At 35.1% G+C, this 22,129-nt stretch overlaps 1 protein-coding gene across 1 annotated transcript in view; it reads right to left on the reverse strand.

Moving 5' to 3' along the window:
* LOC136041512 (diacylglycerol kinase theta-like) overlaps window positions 1-22,129 on the reverse strand; it is a 114,006-nt gene that overhangs the window by 9,249 nt on the left and 82,628 nt on the right. The window contains exons 15-17 of the mRNA XM_065726218.1: window positions 14,146-14,301; window positions 4,849-5,005; window positions 88-195 (exon numbers count right to left, since the gene is read on the reverse strand). Coding sequence (XP_065582290.1) covers window positions 88-195; window positions 4,849-5,005; window positions 14,146-14,301 — 421 coding nt within the window. The remainder of the gene's footprint in view (window positions 1-87; window positions 196-4,848; window positions 5,006-14,145; window positions 14,302-22,129) is intronic.

Here is a 22,129-nt window from a genome sequence, read left to right on the forward strand (position 1 = left end):
TGTACATTCTATCAATCATATCTGTAAATATTCCTCATCATGACCAACTTTAAAAGAATTTACAACCGAGTTAGTTTAGTTACTTACCTTCAAAGCTGACTTTAGAACAACAACTTCTCCCGGCGACTGAACCCAAGGCTCTCCATCAACTTGTATTGGAATTTCTGATATAATTTTAATTCTGATATGACCTCCCTATAAAATAAATTCATCATTATTTATAAAACGAATTAAATAAAAAAATATGCCTAAAATATTTATAAAACAAATTCACAATTATTTAAGGCAAAGTAACTAACTCATTCTAATTGATCAACTAAAAGATTGAGTACTTACTCAATTAATTAATTTTAATTATAAAATTAACCCTTGACTGGGCTGCCCACTTAATTCAACAATCTGTCTTGGCTTTTTTCTACAATTGGCCATGACTTCCACTTTTCCCACAACTATTCCCTCTTTTGTTAAATTCAAGAAAACATAATCAAGCGCCAAGAACTACTATACAGTTCAATAAGTTTCCATTTAGTGTATTTATTATTGTATTAAAATATTATAATGTATTATAATACTATAATAATTTATATTTAATTACTATAATAATTATAATAATTTAATGTATTATAGTATGTTTACTATACAGCTGCATAAAAATATATCCCTAGAAGTCACTGCGTTTCTACTAACAAAATAAAAAAAATATAACTATCAAACTATAACTAGGGTTCAACCAATCAACTATGTCAAATTTTAACTACACGACATGAGCTAATAATAATAATAACAATAATAGTTTACTAATGCCCTCTTTACATACAAAAGATGTACACAGAGGAGTATGAAAAGAAAACTGAAAAATATAAAAATTACACTTGCAATGAAAATCACTAGATCATAGCTGTTTTTTTTTTTTTTTTTTTTTTTTTTTTGCACATAACTAAAAAAATCACTCACAAAACATGATCGTTAAATAATAACATAACTCAGTTACTTAGATTCTTAGAACCTCTTGTCTGATACCACTTTAAAGGAAACTTACAGCCCCTTGTCTTGAACAAGGATTCACACTTAAATCAATCCAAATATCACTGATTTAAGACGATAATCAGTTCCTATAAACTGATATATTTGTAATCCCGATGTGTTTCGCTACGCATGTGGAGAGTACAATTTTAAAGGAGGCAGAAAACATGTTAGTAACTTTGTAAAGGAAGCATATTTTAGGTATTTTGGTGTCAATGTGATTATGATAAGACATAGAGGCATCACATTTGCGACAGTGGACTACATGAGAAAAGCTTAAATATAACAGTTCAAAATAGGAATGAAACCTTTTATTTGACAGTGAAACAGATATAAAAATTTTTAACTAGATGTTTCGAACACATATACAGTGTCCATCATCAGCAATAAAACTAAAAAACATTGATAAAAACAAACAAAATTTAAACCCAATAAACTAACTATATGTAGTTTATTGCTCTTATTTTTTTCAATGCAACAGCGGAAGCAAATCTTTTTGACCTTTTTTGCTTCCGGTTCATTAGATTTACCTCACATATCAGGTGGATAGAGGTCAAAGCTCTTAGGTGAAATGAGATTTAGTGTACATATACAAACTATATGTAATTAGTTTATTGGGTATGAACTTTGTTTGTTTTTATTAATGTCTTTTAGTTTTACTGCTGATGATGGACACAGTATATGTGTTCGGAATATCCAGTTAAAAAATTTTATATTTGTTTTACTGTCAATTAAAAGGTTTCATCCCTATTTGGAACTGTTGTTTTCGTCATGGAAAGGCAGTGTGGTCTTCGAAGTTATCTACTATAAGAAAAGCTTCAAGTCCTGTATGCTGATGGTTTGGCAAACCATATTGATGACTATTAGTCCTTTTCCGTATGAAGGTAGCCTAAAAACTTTCCAACCTCAGCGTGAAGATGGCAGTCCTCGTCAATAAAAGTCAAAGAATATAGTTATGCAAGCTTTAACGGGCATATATCAAAGTGTCAGCCCTTTTGAATTAGAAGTTGTTATTTCACAATAACTTAAGTGAGTCGATGTGAGTATCGAGCGGATATAAAACGTTAAATTACGAAAGGTAATACGCCTACGCAAATCAAAGATTAGATGCAAAATGTGTAAGGGGACTCAGCCGGATCTTTTACTATGGTAAAATTTTGCGCAGCTAAAATTAAACGTGGCAGTAGCCGTCTTGGAGATGATGAAAGTTCAGGACTTCCCATTCCAGCTACTGATAATAATACTGCCAAGTTTCCCCAAATAAGGCTAGACGACTGTCAAATCAAAGCAAAAGAGAAAGCAGAGGCTGAAAAATTGTTCCAAGAGCTTATTTTTCACATATTAATTCAAGAAGCTATAAGATAGCTGTCCTTGCATTGGGTGCTACGTTTGCTGAAGCTAGAACAAAAACATGTTCGAATAAATACATTTCAAACCCTCTCGGTTTAGGCAAAATAAACCAGAGTTTTGGCACGGATTCATTACTGTCGAAAAAACTTGTATGAACCATTATACACCTGAGACAGAAACACAGTAAAAACAGTAGGAAAAGTAGGTCCAAGGGATAGGGAAAGCAAAGGGAAAGCAGCTCCAGGAAAACAAAAATCCGCTCTTTCGACTGGGAAAGTGATGACGACTGATTTTTGGGATAGTCATGAACTTATTTTAACCTATTATTTTCAAAAGGGAAAACCCCAGACAAATTTGTCTTTTCCCTCAGCTAAAAATTGCGCTCAATAAAGATTTTTATGAAGTGAGGAGGCAAAAATCTTCGTAAAACATTTATTTTGCCAAGAAGAGTGCCGAGTGTTGACGGGTTAAAGAGATAAGAGCATCAGCGGGAGGAGTTTGCAGACTGGCAAAGAGACTATGTAGAAAAATGAAAAAAAAACACAATTTAAGAAATAATGTGCCATTTCTTAATAAGGTCGGAAACATATCACAGTCAGCGCAATAACACTGCCTAAGTAAAGAGCGATATGGGTAAAATGTATTTTTGTTGTGTTTTTTTTTTCTTTTACCAGGGCACTTCGTATAAAAGAAGTTGTCATAGAAACTTCAAAAGGGGCTCATTTGATTGGAACTTGAAAGAGCCAGTGCCCTTTTTTTAATCAAAAGTGACTGGAGCGCAGCCAGCCCCCCGCTACGCACATCATTCCCTCAAAAACATCCAATTAACATTTGAAAATTTTAGTTGTCTTCCGATCACTTGGAATCTTAAAAAAGACACTATAATTTCTGATTTCCAATTCAATGTGCCCTCTCAAAGTTTATACGACCACCCTTTCAATAAAAAAAACTTATAATACCCCAGGGCATAACTTAAAACCATTGCCCTGAAGGCGGTGGGGAGGAGAGGTTGTCATCTTCAAAGACATAATTACTGGGCATTTCAACTACGCTGAAGAAAATGACTATGTAAAAGTTTTGATTGAATTTATTTGGGGAAATCATTGGCGTAGAGGGGAGAGGCTTTTTGCCCTCGAATCCCTTTAAGAACGGGGGTAGATGCCCTTCGATCACTTTGAATATTAAAAAGGGCACTATAAATTCTAAATACCAGTCTAATGAACCCCCTCCGAAGTTTGTACGACCACCCATTCTATAAAACCTTATATGCCCCCATGGTGGAGCTTACAACCTGTGTCCCGAGGGCTGTGGAGTTGTCATCCTCACAGACATAATTTCCAGAACTTTCAACTATGCTGAACTAAATAGCTATCGCAAAATTTTGATTGATGTGTTAGGGGGAAATAATAGGTATGGAAGGGGGTTTGGTTGCCTTCCAATCACTTTCAACTATTTAAAAGGGCACTAGCCCTTTCAATTTCTAGTCACATGAGCCCTGAGGCTATTCACATGAGCCCAACTCCTTCTATACGAAGTGCCCTGGTCTAAAAGAAACACAAAATACAAAAATAAATAAATAATATATTGTGACCACATTGATCTTTACTTAGACAGCGCTGTTGCGCTACCTGTGTTATATTTTTACTATCATTCTGTCCAATTTTTGTAAAACATAAATATTACACGAATCGCATGTGCGACATAGGACTCACACAATTATAATATATAAGTAGATAGGATTACTCGTTCCTTACATAAAATTTCAAAGGAAGTTTGCATTCAAGGTTAATGAAGGATCTTACTTCTACTTCCCAATATTAAACCTAGTTCTTCATAAGGTAAAGGTCCAGAATAGCAGCTCTTCAGAAGGGAACAAGCTAGAACAAAAAGAGACATTTTAGATTGATAATTTTATTCTCATTCTCATGCGTTTGTTAGTGATTTTGAAAATTCATCCCCAGCCTCCCTCCCATGGTTTCATATAGCCTTAGGCTATGTAGAACAACTAAAATAATAATTGATGAAAACCGACTGCAAAACAAATGAAAGTGAAAAAAAAGGAAATATGATTTACTGACACTTGCTACATATTATAAAGTATGAATTTCACCACTTTCTGATTAGCTTTTTTGTATAGCCTATGGCTATACGAGATCATTAAATTTTCAAAAATTTCCAGGTTGGCACCTGGTTGGAAATTAATTTTCAAAAACGTGAAAAAAGCTATAACATGAGCATAAAATTAGCAATCTAAAACTGTGTCTCTTTTTGTTCTAGCACTTGTCCTTCTAGAGAGCTCTATTCTTTACCTTTGCTTTTTCATAATAATTTATGGGAAACTGATCATCCACCCCGACATCAAGATTGTCATCAATCGATAAGACTGTATTCAAGCTTGTTATAAAGGTTTTTTCAAAAAGGTTTTTTTTTTCTATTATTCTGCTTTGGACAATCTTTGCGAAACATAAACGTTACTTGAGCAATTCGCATGGCTGATCTGAGTCCAGACTGTATCTGTCCTAAGTGTAGAACACCAGTAACCCCGACAATTTCTAGAATTCCATCCCAGTGATTAGGAGTAGAAAAGTGCTCTTCTCTTTCAGGACCCCAAGGATTGGCACCTGATCCCCAGCTGGAAAAAAAGAAACTGATTATTTCCTGTTCAATTTCTGACAAAAAATGATTGATAAAATCACCAAAACGAACAGAAATGAAAATAAACAATCGCTTCAAACATAAAGATTACAAATACTACTATAGATGAATAGATGAATCCCAAGAAAGAATAGAAATTAAAATTAATAAATAAGTCAAACTTAAAACAAACAGATGTTACCACAAGTAGTAGCGTATTACCATATACAGCATACAATATAAACAAATTTAATATCTGTATTTATTATACAAATAAAACTTTATATGTATTGTGATAAAATGTATATACTACTGTGTAGAAACTATATGTATGTAACTAATAATGTACGTAATTATTGTAAAACTACATGTCTATATAGAGATTTCAATATAAAGTATGAACTATACTGGGACCGTATGAACTATGTGTAAATAATGGTGTATGTATACTACGTATAAACTGCACTGTATAAATAATCCTGCAAACACACTGTAAAATATAAGCAAACTGTATATAGAGTGTAAATAAGACTGATAAACTGAATTGAATTTATTTATAACCCGTTATAATACACATGAAAAACGGAGTATAATGTGAATAAAAGAAAAGAGGAAAAAGGAAATGACCTAAAAAACTTTGCAACACTTCACCTTACTTAAAAACAATTAAAACATACAAAAGCGAAACATTCATTGAATCAAAATAGCGCTCCATGAGTGCCGACCAATTCTACTATTATAAGCTTCAATGCTTTTTCTGGTAGAAGCATTCGGGTCTATGATGCCGTATCTTTTAATGACCCAGGAGTTGCTTGACCATGGTGGAAGGGCAAGCAGGTATTTGGCATACCGGAAATAGATTCGCCGAAGTTCCTTCGTCTCGGTTATCGTAAACGTACGCCAAAAAGGTGCAAGGTATAGGAAATTCGGGAGTGCAGAAGCATTGTAAAGTTTCGCTAGCAGTTTGCGGTTGAATCGAAGTTTGTTTGCTACCAAGCTTCCGTATGCAGTTGCTGTTCGACGTTGGAAATGAAGGATCAAGAGCCTTCTAGTTGCTTTAAGTATTTCATTTCTGATTTTGGGGAAACTGGCGCGCCGTCGAGATTAATAGTAAATCCTGCTAGAGTTTCAACCCAGTTGAACAGAACCACGTCCGATTTTTCTCTATTGAATGTAAGGTTAATCTTAGCATATTCTTTACTTAAAATAGCAAAATTTCTTTCGAACGACTGTACTGTTCGACTGGGGTTAAAAATATCATCTGCATAAGCGATTAGTGACACATCAATCCCTTTTAAAATACATGAAGGAACTGCGCTGGATTGGGCGTTCAGGATACAGTTATTAAAGGGAACTAGAGAGGTAAGGGCACCCTGTCTGACGCCTCGACAGACTGGAATAACGAAACGTGTTATGGTCCCATCAGGTAGCTTGATTACAACAGCAAGATGGTTATACATATATTACAAAGCACGAATGGCAGACGTGTCAACTCCCCGTTTATATAGCTCAAGGAGAATTTGTGCGTGAATCAGAGAGTCGTAAGCATGGCTTACATTATGACTCCCTAGGACGAGCGAATCACCAGACTTATCAGCATCTATAAGTATTGACGACAGTGCAGTAAGCGCGTGGGCACACCCTAGGCCTTTTTGGAAGCCAAACTGATATGGCGGCATGTAGCATTTATCTGTAAGTTCTGGCATTACGAGTGTTTCAAAAATCTTGCAGAAAGTAGTAGCAACTGTAATAGGGCGATATGAAGAACACTCATTCAGCGATTTTTTTTTTTTTTTTGGAACAGGAGTAAGACGACCAGAAGAGAATGAGGTTGGAACTATTCCAGTTGTGAACACATTTGGAACATGAGATCAAGGTGACAAAGTAGTAGGGGACTTCCAAGAAGAATGTGTTTAGCACAAATATTATCTGTACCCCTCGAAAAAGGTTTCTTAATTTTTTGCGCAGAATTCATAATATCAGACAATGAAACAATAAACGTGGATACAGTCTTTTTTGACAGTATCCGACTGAGATCACATTTAAGAGGATATTTTACTTTGGAATCAGGTTCTGAAAATTCTTTCAAAAAATGTTGTTGCCAGGCCTCAGCAGAGATATGAGCTGACGGAGCGTTTCTTTCAATCTGGTTGCGGGTCAAACTTTTCCACAGAAGCGTCGGATTACTCATTATCTTTTCTGAAAAATCAGAACGAATAGTTGCTCTATGTTTTTGCAGTTCTTTGGAAAAATGGCGCTTTCTGGAAATCCGTATTTGGTTCACTATGCCGTTCTTGGGTCTCCCGCATTCTATCCATATGCCGAGCCAAAATTTGGCCTTCTGGCAGGCTTCAACAAGGGATGGGTTCCCGGACCAGCCCTTAACTTGTGACCCAGCACGGACTCTGGATCGAGGGACAGAGTGCAATTCCGCTTGTAGTAGCGCATGCGAAATAAGTGACGAGTACATATTTATTTTAGACGAATTTCAGACGTGGGAATAGGTACTGATGTTTGGAGCAAGTCAAAAGGTATTTTTATCTTCAAAAGTAGATTATCAAGCCAGTACTGATACTGAGTCAAATCGGTTTTACTTCATTAAATGATTGTTCTCCATTTTAAAGGTCGATTTGCGCGCATTCGATAAAATGGTGCACTGATTCGGAACGATAGCGGTAAATGGTCAGAAACAAAAAAAAAAACACGTAGCACATCTACTGTTAATGAGCGACTAAAAATACTACTAGATACAAGGACATGATCAAGGTTAGAAACTGATCCGGTAGTGTGAATGTACGTAAAGTCACCCGCTTTCGGTACAAGAGCACTTTCATTTGGAATCAGACTAAGCAGAAGAGCTGAACGCGAGCTTTCACTTTTGGATATATTACAATTAAAGTCCCCCAATAAAATCCAACGAAGATGAAAAGCACTAATTTTAGTCATACATTTCCCCAGTTCTTTGCAGGCTAGAGCAAACTTCATTTCGGAGCAATCGTCTCTGTAGTCGGTGGGCAGGTATACACTTATTATAACAGTCTCGCCAACTCTAACTGCTAAGAAATGGTCGGAACTAGCGAACAAATCGGAGTTGATATGCCCACTTATTAGCGTAGCAAGTCCACCCGAGGGGCGCCCTCGTTTCTTAAGTTTTTTCGCAGGTACAAAATGAAAAATGTGTGAGGGTAAGGCATCGAATATATTTCTACTGTCGTTAGAAAGAAAATGCTCTTGGAGACAAATAATTTCTTCGGTGAGGCAGAGTTGTTCAAGCACAGTAATTTTGGTACTAAGACTACCATTCATATTCCAGGAGACGACACGCTTGTCAATATAAAATTCATTCATTTTGGGCGTTTGAGGTCATTAACTTCGCTGACTTGTTAGATGGGCAGCTAGCGTGGTAGCATGTGTGTCGGGTGCTTGTACAGCTTAGGCACCGCATCGCATTCTGGCAGGGATTTTCTTTCGTTGCTCCATGGTTATTTTGAGCACAATGGGCACACTTCGATACGTTTTTGCACTGGGCCGCTATGTGGCCAGATTCATGGCAGTTGTAGCAACGTTTTGGAAGAAAGACAAATTTTTGAATTTTGAAACTTTCAAAGCCCACTTTCATTGATAGTTTTTTGGCAGTATCAAGGGATTCACGACTTGGAAAATAAAGCTTGAATGCGCGTGATTTTCCACATTGTTCGGCTTTCTCACATCCAAAAACTAGACTTTGAATGACCTCTGCGTCAAGGGGTTCAGGAATCCCTTTAATCAGTCCTATGTACAAAGGGGTTTTTAGTTTGGCATCGGATTCTGAATTTTTATTTTGGATCGCTAGTGCTATTTTTTCCACCGTAGCCTTGTGAGCTACAGTCATGCGCCAACCGTTCCTTCCAGGCCTTAGTTCAACTTTGGATGCGTCTAGAGCTTCGCCACATGCAGATTCGATAGAGTTCTTTCGTTCCAGTGGTGTTTTCAAGGGTGGAGGTTTTTTTACAACGGCTGGGTATGATAGCTTTTGCGGAGCGTAAAGTTCACTAGAGGGGCTGGTATGGGTAGAAACGTGGAACTCACCTTTGTTAATACGTTCCATAAGGCCGTCAAAACGACGACACATGTCGTTTACTTTAGTAGTTATACATGCATTTATCTCCTCCATACAAGCCGGGACTTTTGTAGGTTCAAAAATAACGAAGGTAGGCAAGGCACGATTTTCCTTTGCTGACTTGACAAAGAATTTGGCTATATCCAAACCATTTTCATCATCTTTCAGAGACTTACGAAAGGGGTCGGTTAGACCAGATTTTAACAGCAACAGTTCTTTTGCACTTAGAATGTCATCTCTACTGAAAAATTCCACAGCACGGCTTACAATCAGCTGGTGTTTATGCCAGCGAGCATTGACCTCGACACAAAGTTCAATACCGCATTCCAAACGATATTATTTTTATCCATTTTCGCTGCTAATCAGGCCGCAATAACCAGTCCGAAAATTATTGCAGGGGCGAGCCAAGCTCGTAATCAAGCGTCAGTTAATTCAGAATAAATTATCTCACAGGGATGATTCACAATGAATGAAGGAACCTGGGAAGTGTAAGGACCCCCTCAACTATTCACCGTAATTTACGAGTAACTTAATACCGGCGGGTACAATACGTCGCTTGCGGGAGGCTCCTTCCCCTCTTCTGCTTGTTCCCAGTACGCTTCTTAATTATATGAAATCAAAAATTATCTATGGTTACTGAAATAATCCGAGTATAAACCACTGAATTAATGCAGGTTTAAAATCTAAAAAAAAAAGAATATATTCACTCTGAATCTAGGTCAAGTTGAGCCATAGCAAATATTATGAAATAACAACTAAATTACCTGCGGTCACTGAGTTAATTCAAGTTCACAGCACTTAATTAATCCAAGTCCAAAAGAGGCTTTAAAATCCAATAGATCAAAAAGGTGTTCGCACTTGCAAGACTGCGGTCACTGAATTAATTCAAGTTCACAGCACTGAATTGATACAAGTCCAAAACAGGCTTTAAAATCCAATAGATCGAAAGAGGTGTTCGCACTTGCAAGACTAAATGCCCCGTCAATGACAATCAGCGCAATGGTGCTGACTTACTAAAGATTCGAATATCATAAAAGATTGCATAATAGCGTATTGTCAACCCACAATGCATATTGACAAATACATTGTTCTGTTTGCATCAAACTTGCAACTTCATTCCATTGCACCTTAATTTAACACAAGAAGTTTGTTGAAATTCATCACCCATTATCTCCTTTTTACTATTCTTTTTATAAATCCCTCAATAAAATTTATAAATAATTAGTAACGGGTATCTTGATAAAAACTCCAATCCCAAAATGCAAGAAAAATATGAGTACACTGGTGTCCTTTAAAAGGTCATACCAGATTTATCCTATATAGGGTCCTATCATACTTTTAGTCATATTTATAATAAAGCCGTATTAATGTTCAAAAATTTGTTTTCTTCTACTGCGTTCTTCTGCTTTTTTCAGAAGATAACCGATTTCATTCTTCTATTTAGCCATCTCTTTGTTTCCGAAAAAATTTCTGAGTCCAGCTCCGCTGTTTTTTGCTTCTTCTGGGCCAGATCCTGGACTATCGATTCTGTATCTTTCTTTTCAGCTTCATGCTTTTCCTTTTCCAGTTCATCCTGTTTTCGTCCAGTTCGTTAATGTCCATTGCTAGCTCTAGTTGATCTGGCCAAACACAACATTTTCTTTGAGATTGTCAAAAGATTGGGTTTGTTCTCAAACTTGTACAGAGCACAAGCTATAAAATCTTGAGTGTTTAGAGTCTGCTCCTCTGTACCGGTCCGCATACTAGTCATCAACTGAGCTGAACGAGAAAATCTTCACACCACGGCTGCGCTTCCATGGCATAGTAAAAGAACTGCTCTAACTACTCGACCTAAGGCCTGATAATTTACATCAGCACCCGGTGTCTTCAGTTCTAGGATCTTTTACTAATAGCTATTGATTTGTGTACTGTTCGAGGGTGGTGAAATGAGGCCGAATGTAATAATAACCATTCACCCTGGACTTTCTCTATGTTTGTCTCAAACGCAAGTTCTTTTGCGACGTTGAGAACATCACTACAACCCATCGGCTGGTAATATAGCTTGGGAAGGCTGAAGCAGCTAAGGCTTCGGAAAAACTCATCGTTCATAGGGTATTTTACCAACGAATACTGTACAGCAGCTTTGACGTGCTTCTTAACTCCCAAGAAAAAAAAAATTCTAAACACTCCGGTGAATACAGTTAAGATATTTGCAGAACTCACAACAAACTCGATTTCAGCTTTCATTGTTGGCTTTCTTATCCAACTGAAAATTTTCAGTTCTTCAGATTTGAAATGAACTACATTAATCTCTTTTTCTTTGGCACGAATGCCAGAAAATATTCAATCAGAGCCGGCCATTGCTTGATCAAATGGTTGGCTGATTCTCCTATGGAAAGCCACCCAACGGGGACGTGCTTTACGAATTTATGCCGTGAAGCCTTAACTTTTAGCTGACACTGGCCATAATCGTCACAACGAGCAGACCATCTGCTGAAAAAATGGTAAACAGGAATTATCATATCAGAACATTCCTCTTCGAATTCCTGTAGTCCTTTTTAGAACGCATTATGAACAGCAGGGATGTTGCAATATTGAGATTTGAAAGACCTTTTGAGAACCAATCATTCTTTTCCAAGTCAACAATTGACCAAGACCATCGGAGGCAAGCATCAACAGTCTCTCAAGAGGAAGTCCTTCTTCTTCTATACACTGGAGGACCTTTTTGTTTAGATCCTCACTAGTAGTATGTCCCAGATAATATGTTTTAAGATGCCGATTAATAACTATTTTTACCCCTTTGACCAGTACCGGACCCTTATTTGGAGTGTCTTACCATATCTAGTACAAAGTCAGACATCAATGTCTTCAGCCAAAATTTAACTAAAAGAAGGATAAATTGCCTCTGTCAACCAATACCTCATTTTTTCGCCATTTGACGAGAATCCTTCCAGGACAGCACCCGGGAACATAGTTCGAAAAACACGGACAACACCGTCACATGAATAAGATATATGAAGTAAAAAAAAAAAAAAAAAAAACTAACACAATTAATGCTAACAAAAGTAACTAGCAATAACTCACTATACCACCATGCCACCTGAGGCTCACAGAGTTAAGCACCCTCCTCCTCCACCCCATTTATGTAAACAATCTCTCAATCTAACCTTTGAAAAAGTTCCTGTTTCCCTTAAATTATTCCTTATGGAATCCCCCTACCCCGTTCGGGGACGACCTGCTATTCGTTTGCTCCAAGAAAGTTGGCCGGTAAGGATGTTCTTTGACAATGTCATCCTTCATCCGCAGAACCTGTCCTAGCTATCTCAACCTTCATCGCATTATAGTCCTAAAAAGAGGGCTTGAACCACAATTTTCGCAGAGTTTACTGTTTGAAATACAGTCAAGCAGTCATGTACCCAAAAAAAATCCGTGACCAAATTTTCTTGAAAACATCTAGCAAATCCTCCTCCGTCTTTCAGAGCACCCGAACTCCAGATTCATACTTGACCACTGTCAACATTGTAGCTTCCAATATTCTAAGCTTGATTTGCAGAATTCCTATTCTTACCAACTTTTTTCAACTGTTAAAAAAAACCTGGTGCCTATTCTGCTTTTACCATCTTCACTGCATCCAACATTTTTACTAAATAATACTAGCCAGGTAAATGAATCTGTCCGCTCGATCGATCTTTTCATTACCCAACACCACCTCTTTACTTTCACTTATTCCAAGTCTTAGCGACTTATTATTCGCAACTTTATTTTTCCAACCTGTTCTTGCACCATAAACGCATAAAACCTCTAAAAATTCATTCACCTTACTAGCATTTTATCTAGGATACCTAAATCATCAGCATAATTGATACCTCAAGTGTTGTTTAAATTCTGAGTAAACTAAAGAAGTTATGTATGGGGAGGCCAATTTCAAACTTACAATGTGTTACCTTATCTGTTTTAATCTTAGCCAATTCCAACGGCTATTCAATTCCAATCTCAAAACTAATTGAGTGTTATTGAAAAAATAAAACTGGAAAACCAAGTAAAAATACGGCTTACGAATTGCCTTTTATAGAATTAAATAAAAAAAAAGTTTTTTTTTACTGAAAGTAAGGAGCGACATTAAAACTTAAAACGAACAGAAATTACTCCGTGTATGAAAGGGGCTGTTCCCTCCTCAACGCATTGCTCCTAACGCTAAATTTTGATTCTTTCTCACACCTCTGTTTTTAAAACAATGGAAAATGTATTGCACTAGAACTTCTAGTTTCCGTTTGAATGAGCCCTCACGCAAAATCCTAGGACCACTTGGTCGATACGATCACCCATGGGAAAAAAAACAACAAACAAACGAACAAATAAACAAACCAACAAATAAACACGCACCCGTGATCGGTCTTGTGGCAAAAAATGCTAAGTTCCACATTTGTGTAGATAGGAGCTTGAAACTTCTACAGTAGGGTTCTCTGATACGCTGAATTCGATGGTGTGATTATCATTAAGATCCTATCACTTTTAGGGGGTCTTTCCTCCTATTTTCTAAAACAAGGCAAATTTTCTCAGGCTCGTAACTTTTGATGGGTAAGACTAAATTTGATGAAACTTATATATTTAAAATCAGCATAAAAATCCAATTCTTTTCATGTATCTATTAGTACCAAAATTCCTTTTTTTAGGGTTTCGTTTACTATTGACCCGGGTTGCTCCTTACTACAGTTCGTTACTACGAACTGTTTGATTATCCCTGCCATTTAGGCGAAATGAATAGGACTTCCTCCCAAAACGGGATCAAACTACGCTACTAGCGTGATCAAGGGGCGTGGCATAACAATATAGCCACGCCTCTTGGAGAATTAGAAAAACAGGTTTGATTAGAAAGTTAAAGGATCGGAAAAAATACGTGTAATTTGTCAGTTTTTATAGTAGTAATTACACATACTCCTTTTAATGCAATTAAAAAGCAAAAGGATAACAGACAAATGATGGTTTCTGGTAAGATTGGGGCTCTCAGCTCTCTGAAAAAAACGGCAAAAAACATTTCAATATTTTAAATATTTAATTACCTCAGAATATTGAGAATAATGATTCCTTCAACCGGTGGGAGTTCAATGGGTTTTCCATCAACTTCGATTTTGATTTCTTTGTGTAAATCCTTGCACATTCGTCTCCTCATCATTTTCCTAAGACCCATCTTAACGTAAACTCCTTTATTGTGTAACCTGAAATAAGTTACTTCAGAATAAGACTTTCAGATAGCCAAGTTCTATATCAAGAATCAGAATTGGAAATTGAAATAAAAAAAAGTCTTAGCATTCCAATGAGTAATTATCAAGAGCCAGCAAACGACCAATAAATATGGATTATTACATTTACTTTATCAATTTTTTTTGCAACGATTGCCCTGCTGCAAACTCTAAGCCGGAAAAATAGTTTCCAAGAACACAGAAACTGTGAAATACAATAAAACGGTTCTAGGCTAATCATCCCAGAAAGATCTCCAGAAAATTTCCATCATGTAAAATCGAGAAGCCAAATGGAAAGTATGACACATGGAAACAATGAAGAAAAGAAGATATTTTGGAATAGTTTCCCTGTATTCCAAAACATAGATAGAATATACGCTGCTGAATATCCTACAATATTTATTTTTATATTTTTATATCGTTTAATTCTTTTTTTCGCGTTTTTGAGGTTAGATTATACTACTATTACTACTACTAGTAGTTACCACTACTAGTAGTAGTAGTAGTAGTAATAAGGGCAAAAGAAACTAATTTGAAAATATAAAGTTAGTTGCGACTTAAGAAGAGTTGCCCAATGATTGCGAATGATGCCCAATGTTGCCCAATGATGGCGTTACACAGAAATACAGGCTGGGCCTACGAAATACAAGTAATTGTTTCCCGTAAACATGATCAGGTACCGACATTTATAGTACACGATACAAATTCATCCCTAACGATCGAGTGCGGTTCCACTAGGCGTACATAAGAAAGGTTTCCCGTCAAAAGTAACTTTAAGGATCTTCAAAATCAAGTTTAAACAAAAGCCTGTGATCCAGAGACCTGTATTTTCGAGGGGATAACATACCTCTGCTGGTTTGAGGATGGTTGGGGAGAAACAATGGGGGTGGTTGAAAAAACTGTGGCGCACTGCGTCACAAACGTGTAGAAGAGCTCGACTTCTGCCTATAAGCCCAAAATTGGACTAAAAAAAGATCATTCCACGGTTTATTTTGTGAACCTCTGAAACTGAAAGCAAATTTTTGCAAAAATTCCATATTTTCAATCCCCGATATGAGCAATTTTTGGTGACAATTTCTGTTTTATACGAAGACAAATGTAAGATGTAAGTTAGAGGGCTCTGACTCCAAAATGCTAGATTTTTCTTACCGTAAAGAAAAAACTTAAAAGAACTACTTATCTTCCAAGATTGAAATATATATATATATATATATATATATATATATATATATATATATATATATACCTAGTTGGTATATAACACCTAGTTGGTGGGGGCGCTTCGCGCCCCCCCCAAGCCCCCCCGCGCGCGTAAGTCGTTACGCGCCATAATAGTTACGCGCCATTGTAGTTGTGTCCCTATGTCCCACCTGTGAATATAGATATATATATATATATATGGTTTTAACTACGTAAAACTTGCGAATATACAACATTCTTTGCTGTCCCATTGTCTTTGCATATAAATAGATTGTCAGGTTTACCGACTCTTGAACATGCAACATATAATGGTCCATGGGAAAACAATCTGTATTCAGATCTATACCTCATGATTCTAATGATTGCCCTTGAGCTTTGTTGATGGTGATTGCTAATCGACCATTCCCTGTCCCGGTGTCCCGGTCGTCATTTACATCCCCCTGTTTCCCCCGGTGTCCCCGTTGTAGTTGTGTCCCTGTGTCCCGGTCGTCATTTATATTCCCTGTGTCCCGGGTCCCGGTCATCATTTGTATCCCGGTGTCCCGGTCTGTATATACATTCGTTTTTTAGTTTTGTTTTTCTCCTTTATTTTTTTCCTTTTTTTTTCTTTTTTAGCTTATTTAGATTTAGTTTTTTTATTAGTTTTTAGTTTTTATTTCTTTTTAGTTTTTTTGTCCCGGTCATACTCCCTGTGTCCCGGTGCTTTGTTGATTGCTAATCGAACATTCCTTTTGTCCTGGTCGCTTTCTCTTTGAGTGTCGTCATTTATTAGTTTTTTCCTTTTTTTTTTAGTTTTTTATTGGTTTTTACCTTTATTTTAGCTTATTTTTCAGTTTTTTCCTTTTTTTTAGTTTTTTTTTATTTTTTATTTTTTTTAGTTTTTTACCTTTTTTTAGTTTTTTTAGTTTTTTTAGTTTTTTAGCTTTTTTACTTTTTTTATTAGTTTTTAGTTTTTTTTTGTAGTTTTTGCCTTTTTTTAGTTTTTTCAGTTTTTTTTTTAGTTTTTTATTGGTTTCTACCTTTATAGTTTTTTTAGTTTTTTAGCTTTTTTATTTTTTTTATTAGTTTTTAGTTTTTTTTGTAGTTTTTGCCTTTTTTTAGTTTTTTCAGTTTTGACGTCACCTAATCCAGTTTTTTCAGGTGACGTCACCTGACACATCCATCCATCCATCCACAGACAGACAACTTATTTTTATATATATAGATAGATATACATATATATATACTAGCTGTTGGGGTGGCGCTTCGCGCCACCCCAACAAGAAGCGCCACCCCAACACCTAGTTGGTGGGGGCGCTTCGCGCCACCCCAACACCTAGTTGGTGGGGGCGCTTCGCGCCCCCCCAAGCCCCCCCGCGCGCGTAAGTCGTTACGCGCCATATTAGTTACGCGCCATTGTAGTTGTGTCCCTATGTCCCACCTGTTAATATAGATATATATATATATATATATATATATATATATATATATATATATATATATATATATATATATATATATATATATATATATATATATATATATATATATATATATATATATATATATATATATATATATATATATATATATATATATATATATATATATATATATATATATATATATATATATATATATATATATATGTTTTTAACTACGTAAAACTTGCGAATATACAACATTCTTTGCTGTCCCATTGTCTGTGCATATAAATAGATTTTCAGGTTTACCGACTCTTGAACATGCAACATATAATGGTCCATGGGAAAACAATCCGTATTCAGATCTATACCTCATGATTCTAATGATTGCCCTTGAGCTTTGTTGATGGTGATTGCTAATCGACCATTCCCTGAGTCGCCATCGTCATTTATATATCCCCCTGTGCACCCCGGCGTCCCCTTTGTAGTTATGTCCCTGTGTCCCGGTCGTCATTTATATTCCCTGTGTCCCGGTCGTCATTTGTGTCCCGGTGTTCCAGTCTGTGATTTCTCTTTGAGTGTCCCGGGCGTCATTTATATTCCTTGTGTCCCGGTGTCCCGGTCGTCATTTATATCCCCCTGTGCCCCCCGGCGTCCCCATTGTAGTTGTGTCCCTGTGTCCCGGTCGTCATTTATATTCCCTGTGTCCCGGTCGTCATTTGTATCCCGGTGTCCCGGTCTGTATATACATTCGTTTTTTAGTTTTGTTTTTCTCCTTTATTTTTTTCCTTTTTCTTTTTTTTCTTTTTTAGTTTATTTAGATTTTTAGATTTTTTAGTTTTTTTATTAGTTTTTAGTTTTTTTTGTAGTTTTTACCATTTTTTTTAGTTTTTTTAGTTTTTTTTTTTTACTTATGTCCTGGCCGTCATTTATACTCCCTGTGTCCCGTCGTCATTTGTGTCTCGGTGCTTTGTTGATTGCTAATTTATATTATATTTATATTTATATTTTTTATATTTATTAATATTTTTTTAGTTTTCTTTTTCTCTTATTTTTCAGTTTTTTCCTTTTTTTTTAGTTTTTTTTCTTTTTTAGTTTTTAGTTTTTTTTTGTTTTTTACCTTTTTTTTAGTTTTTTTAGTTTTTTTTAGTTTTTTAGCTTTTTTAGTTTTTTTATTACTTTTTAGTTTTTTTTTTTAGTTTTTTGCCTTTTTTTAGTTTTTTCAGTTTTTTTTAGTTTTTAGTTTTTTACCTTTTTTTAGTTTTTTTTTAGTTTTTTAGCTTTTTTTAGTTTTTTTTTCTTTTTAGTTTTTTTTGTATTTTTTACCTTTTTTAGTTTTTTTCTTCTTTTGTATTAGTGTGAAATAATTCAGACGTCATATGCCGGACAAACACGACGTCACTCGACAGACAGACAGACAGAAATAACCCACAAACAACTTATTTTTATATATATTTATTCATATTTTTTTAGTTTTCTTTTTCTCTTTTATTTTTTCAGTTTTTTCCCTTTTTTTAGTTTTTTTTCTTTTTTAGTTTTTAGTTTTTTTTAGTTTTTTTACCTTTTTTTTAGTTTTTTTTTAGTTTTTTTAGTTTTTTAGCTTTTTTAGTTTTTTTATTAGTTTTTATTTTTTTTGTAGTTTTTGCCTTTTTTTATTTTTTTCAGTTTTTTTTTAGTTATTAGATTTTTACCTTTTTTTTAGTTTTTTTTAGTTTTTAGCTTTTTTAGTTTTTTTCTTTTTAGTTTTTTTTGTAGTTTTTACCTTTTTTAGTTTTTTTTCTTCTTTTGTATTAGTGTGAAATAATTCAGACGTCATATGCGGACAAACATGACGTCACCTGATCCACAGATCCACACACAGACAACTTATTTTTATATATATAGATATACATATTTATATGTATATCTATATATATTCACAGGTGGGACACAACTACAATGGCGCGTAACTATATGGCGCGTAATGACTTACGCGCGGAGGGGGGGCTTGGGGGGGCGCGCGAAGAACCCCCACCAAATAGGTGTTGGGGCAACACGCAACAGCTAGTATATATATATATATATATATATATATATTTATATATATATATACATATATATATATATATATACTTACGCGCTCGGGGGGGGGGGGCTTGGGGGGCGCGCGAAGCACCCCAACGAAATAGGTGTTGGGACAACACGCAACAGCTTGTATATATATATATATATATATATATATATATATATATATATATATATATATATATATATATATATATATATATAAATATATATATATATATATATATATATATATATATGTACACATATATATATATATATATATATATATATATATATATATATCTATATATATAAAAATAAGTTGTCTGTGGATGGATGGATGGATGGATGGGTCAGGTGACGTCACCTGAAAAAACTGGATCAGGTGACGTCAAAACTGAAAAAACTAAAAAAGGCAAAAACTACAAAAAAACTAAAAACTAATAAAAAAAATAAAAAAGCTAAAAAACTAAAAAAACTAAAAAAAGGCAAAAACTACAAAAAAAACTAAAAACTAATAAAAAAGCTAAAACACTAAAAAAACTAAAAAAAGGCAAAAACTACAAAAAAAAACTAAAAACTAATAAAAAAAAAATAAAAAAGCTAAAAAACTAAAAAAACTAAAAAAACTAAAAAAAAGATAAAAAACTAAAAAAACTAAAAACTAAAAAAAAACTAAAAAAAAAGGAAAAAAACTGAAAAATAAGCTAAAATAAAGGTAAAAACCAATAAAAAACTAAAAAAAAAAAACTGAAAAAACTAAAAAAATGCAAAAACTACAAAAAAAACTAAAAACTAATAAAAAAAGTAAAAAAGCTAAAAAACTAAAAAAACTAAAAACTAAAAATAAACTAAAAACTAATAAAAAAACTAAAAAAGCTAAAAAACTAAAAAAACTAAAAAAACTAAAAAAAGGTAAAAAACAAAAAAAAACTAAAAACTAAAAAAGAAAAAACTAAAAAAAGGAAAAAACTGAAAAATAAGAGAAAAAGAAAACTAAAAAAATATTAATAAATATAAAAAATATAAATATAAATATAATATAAATTAGTAATCAACAAAGCACCGAGACACAAATGACGACCGGGACACAGGGAGTATAAATGACGACCAGGACATAAGTAAAAAAAAAAACTAAAAACTAATAAAAAAACTAAAAAATCTAAAAATCTAAATAAACTAAAAAAGAAAAAAAAGAAAAAAGGAAAAAAATAAAGGAGAAAAACAAAACTAAAAAACGAATGTATATACAGACCGGGACACCGGGATACAAATGACGACCGGGACACAGGGAATATAAATGACGACCGGGACACAGGGACACAACTACAATGGGGACGCCGGGGGGCACAGGGGGATATAAATGACGACCGGGACACCGGGACACAAGGAATATAAATGACGCCCGGGACACTCAAAGAGAAATCACAGACTGGAACACCGGGACACAAATGACGACCGGGACACAGGGAATATAAATGACGACCGGGACACAGGGACATAACTGGGGGGGCTTGGGGGGGGGGGGGCGCGAAGCGCCCCCACCAACTAGGTGTTGGTATATATATATATATACAACAGCTAGTATATATATATATATATATATATATATATATATATATATATATATATATATATATATATATATATATATATATATATATATATATATATATATATATATATATATATATATGTTATATATATATATATTTGTATATATATATATATATATATATATATATATATATATATATATATATATATATATATATATATATATATATGTATATATATCCTTTTATTCGTTTCTTTCGCTGCTTAATTTTACATGGAGAAAGAATTTTCGGGGGGCAATTATCTACAGTGGATGAATTCCCTAGAGATATTGTCTGCGGGGGGGGGGGGGGCATTCCATGAGAACTGTCCAATGGAGGTATTTTCAGGGGAATGGAGGGTTAACTAGTTAAAAATCAATAAAACAATGAAGACAAATAGTCAAGGAAAAAAAAAGAAAGGGGGTGATAGTAGTGATCCCCCTCTGCTTTCCATGAAACATATGTCCCCTAATTCTTTCTTCCTTTACTGACGAATAAAGTTTAACTGCAATTCCCTTAGGGCAAGTGCAGGTGCATGTTACGTCATAGGGAGCGTTTTCTAAGAGACGCAGGTGCATGTTACGTGATTGGGAATAGTTTCTAAGAGATGCAGATGCATGTTACGTCATAGGGAATGTTTAGTTATGCAAATGTTAAGTAATAGGACGTATTAGAGTCCACTAATCAAGCCAACACGCTAAAAACACACATTAGGGAAAAACAGACACAAACACAACCACACAAATTCAGACACAGGCATGGGGGGGAAACACAAAGAGGGGAAACAAACACACAGACACACACTACCAAAAGAAGTCAGACACACAGGCACGGGGAGAGAGAGACAAAAACAAACAGATTGAAAAACACGCGCAAACAAACATACACACACACACAACCACACAAAGTCAGACACAGAGACACAAACACAGTCACACACACAGGCGCGGAGAGAGAGACAAAAACACAAAGAGGAAAAATACACGGACACACGTACACACACACAACCAAACAGAGTCACACACAGAGGCACGGAGAAAAAGACAAAACTTACAGAAGGAAAAACAAACACACACACACACACACAGGCACATACACAGACGAAAACACACATAGGGAGAAAAAACACGCACACACAAACACAACCACACAAAGTCAAACACACAGGAACACAAATTCAGACAGAAATTAATGGAGAGAGACAAACACACAAAGAGGAAAAAACGTACATGCACACATACACACGCACAAACACAACCACACAATGTCAAAAACCCAAGCACACACACACAGTCAGACACACAGGCATGGAGAGAGACAAAAGTATACATAGGTAAAAACATACACAAACACACACAGCCACACAAAGTCAGAGGATCAAAATTTTGAGATAGCCCAGAGTCCCTGGGGGAGGGGTGCAAGTCGCAAACTTTGACCAGTGTTTACATACAGGTTGTCCCCTCCGCAATCCCTCGCTCTTTAGGCTAAATTTTCACTCTTTGCCACAATTCTACTTTTTAAAATAATTAAAAACTTTAGCGTAAAGAGCGAGGGATT

This window comes from Artemia franciscana, unplaced genomic scaffold (genome assembly GCF_032884065.1).
Source record: "Artemia franciscana unplaced genomic scaffold, ASM3288406v1 PGA_scaffold_23, whole genome shotgun sequence".
Classification (NCBI taxonomy): Eukaryota; Metazoa; Arthropoda; class Branchiopoda; order Anostraca; family Artemiidae; genus Artemia; species Artemia franciscana.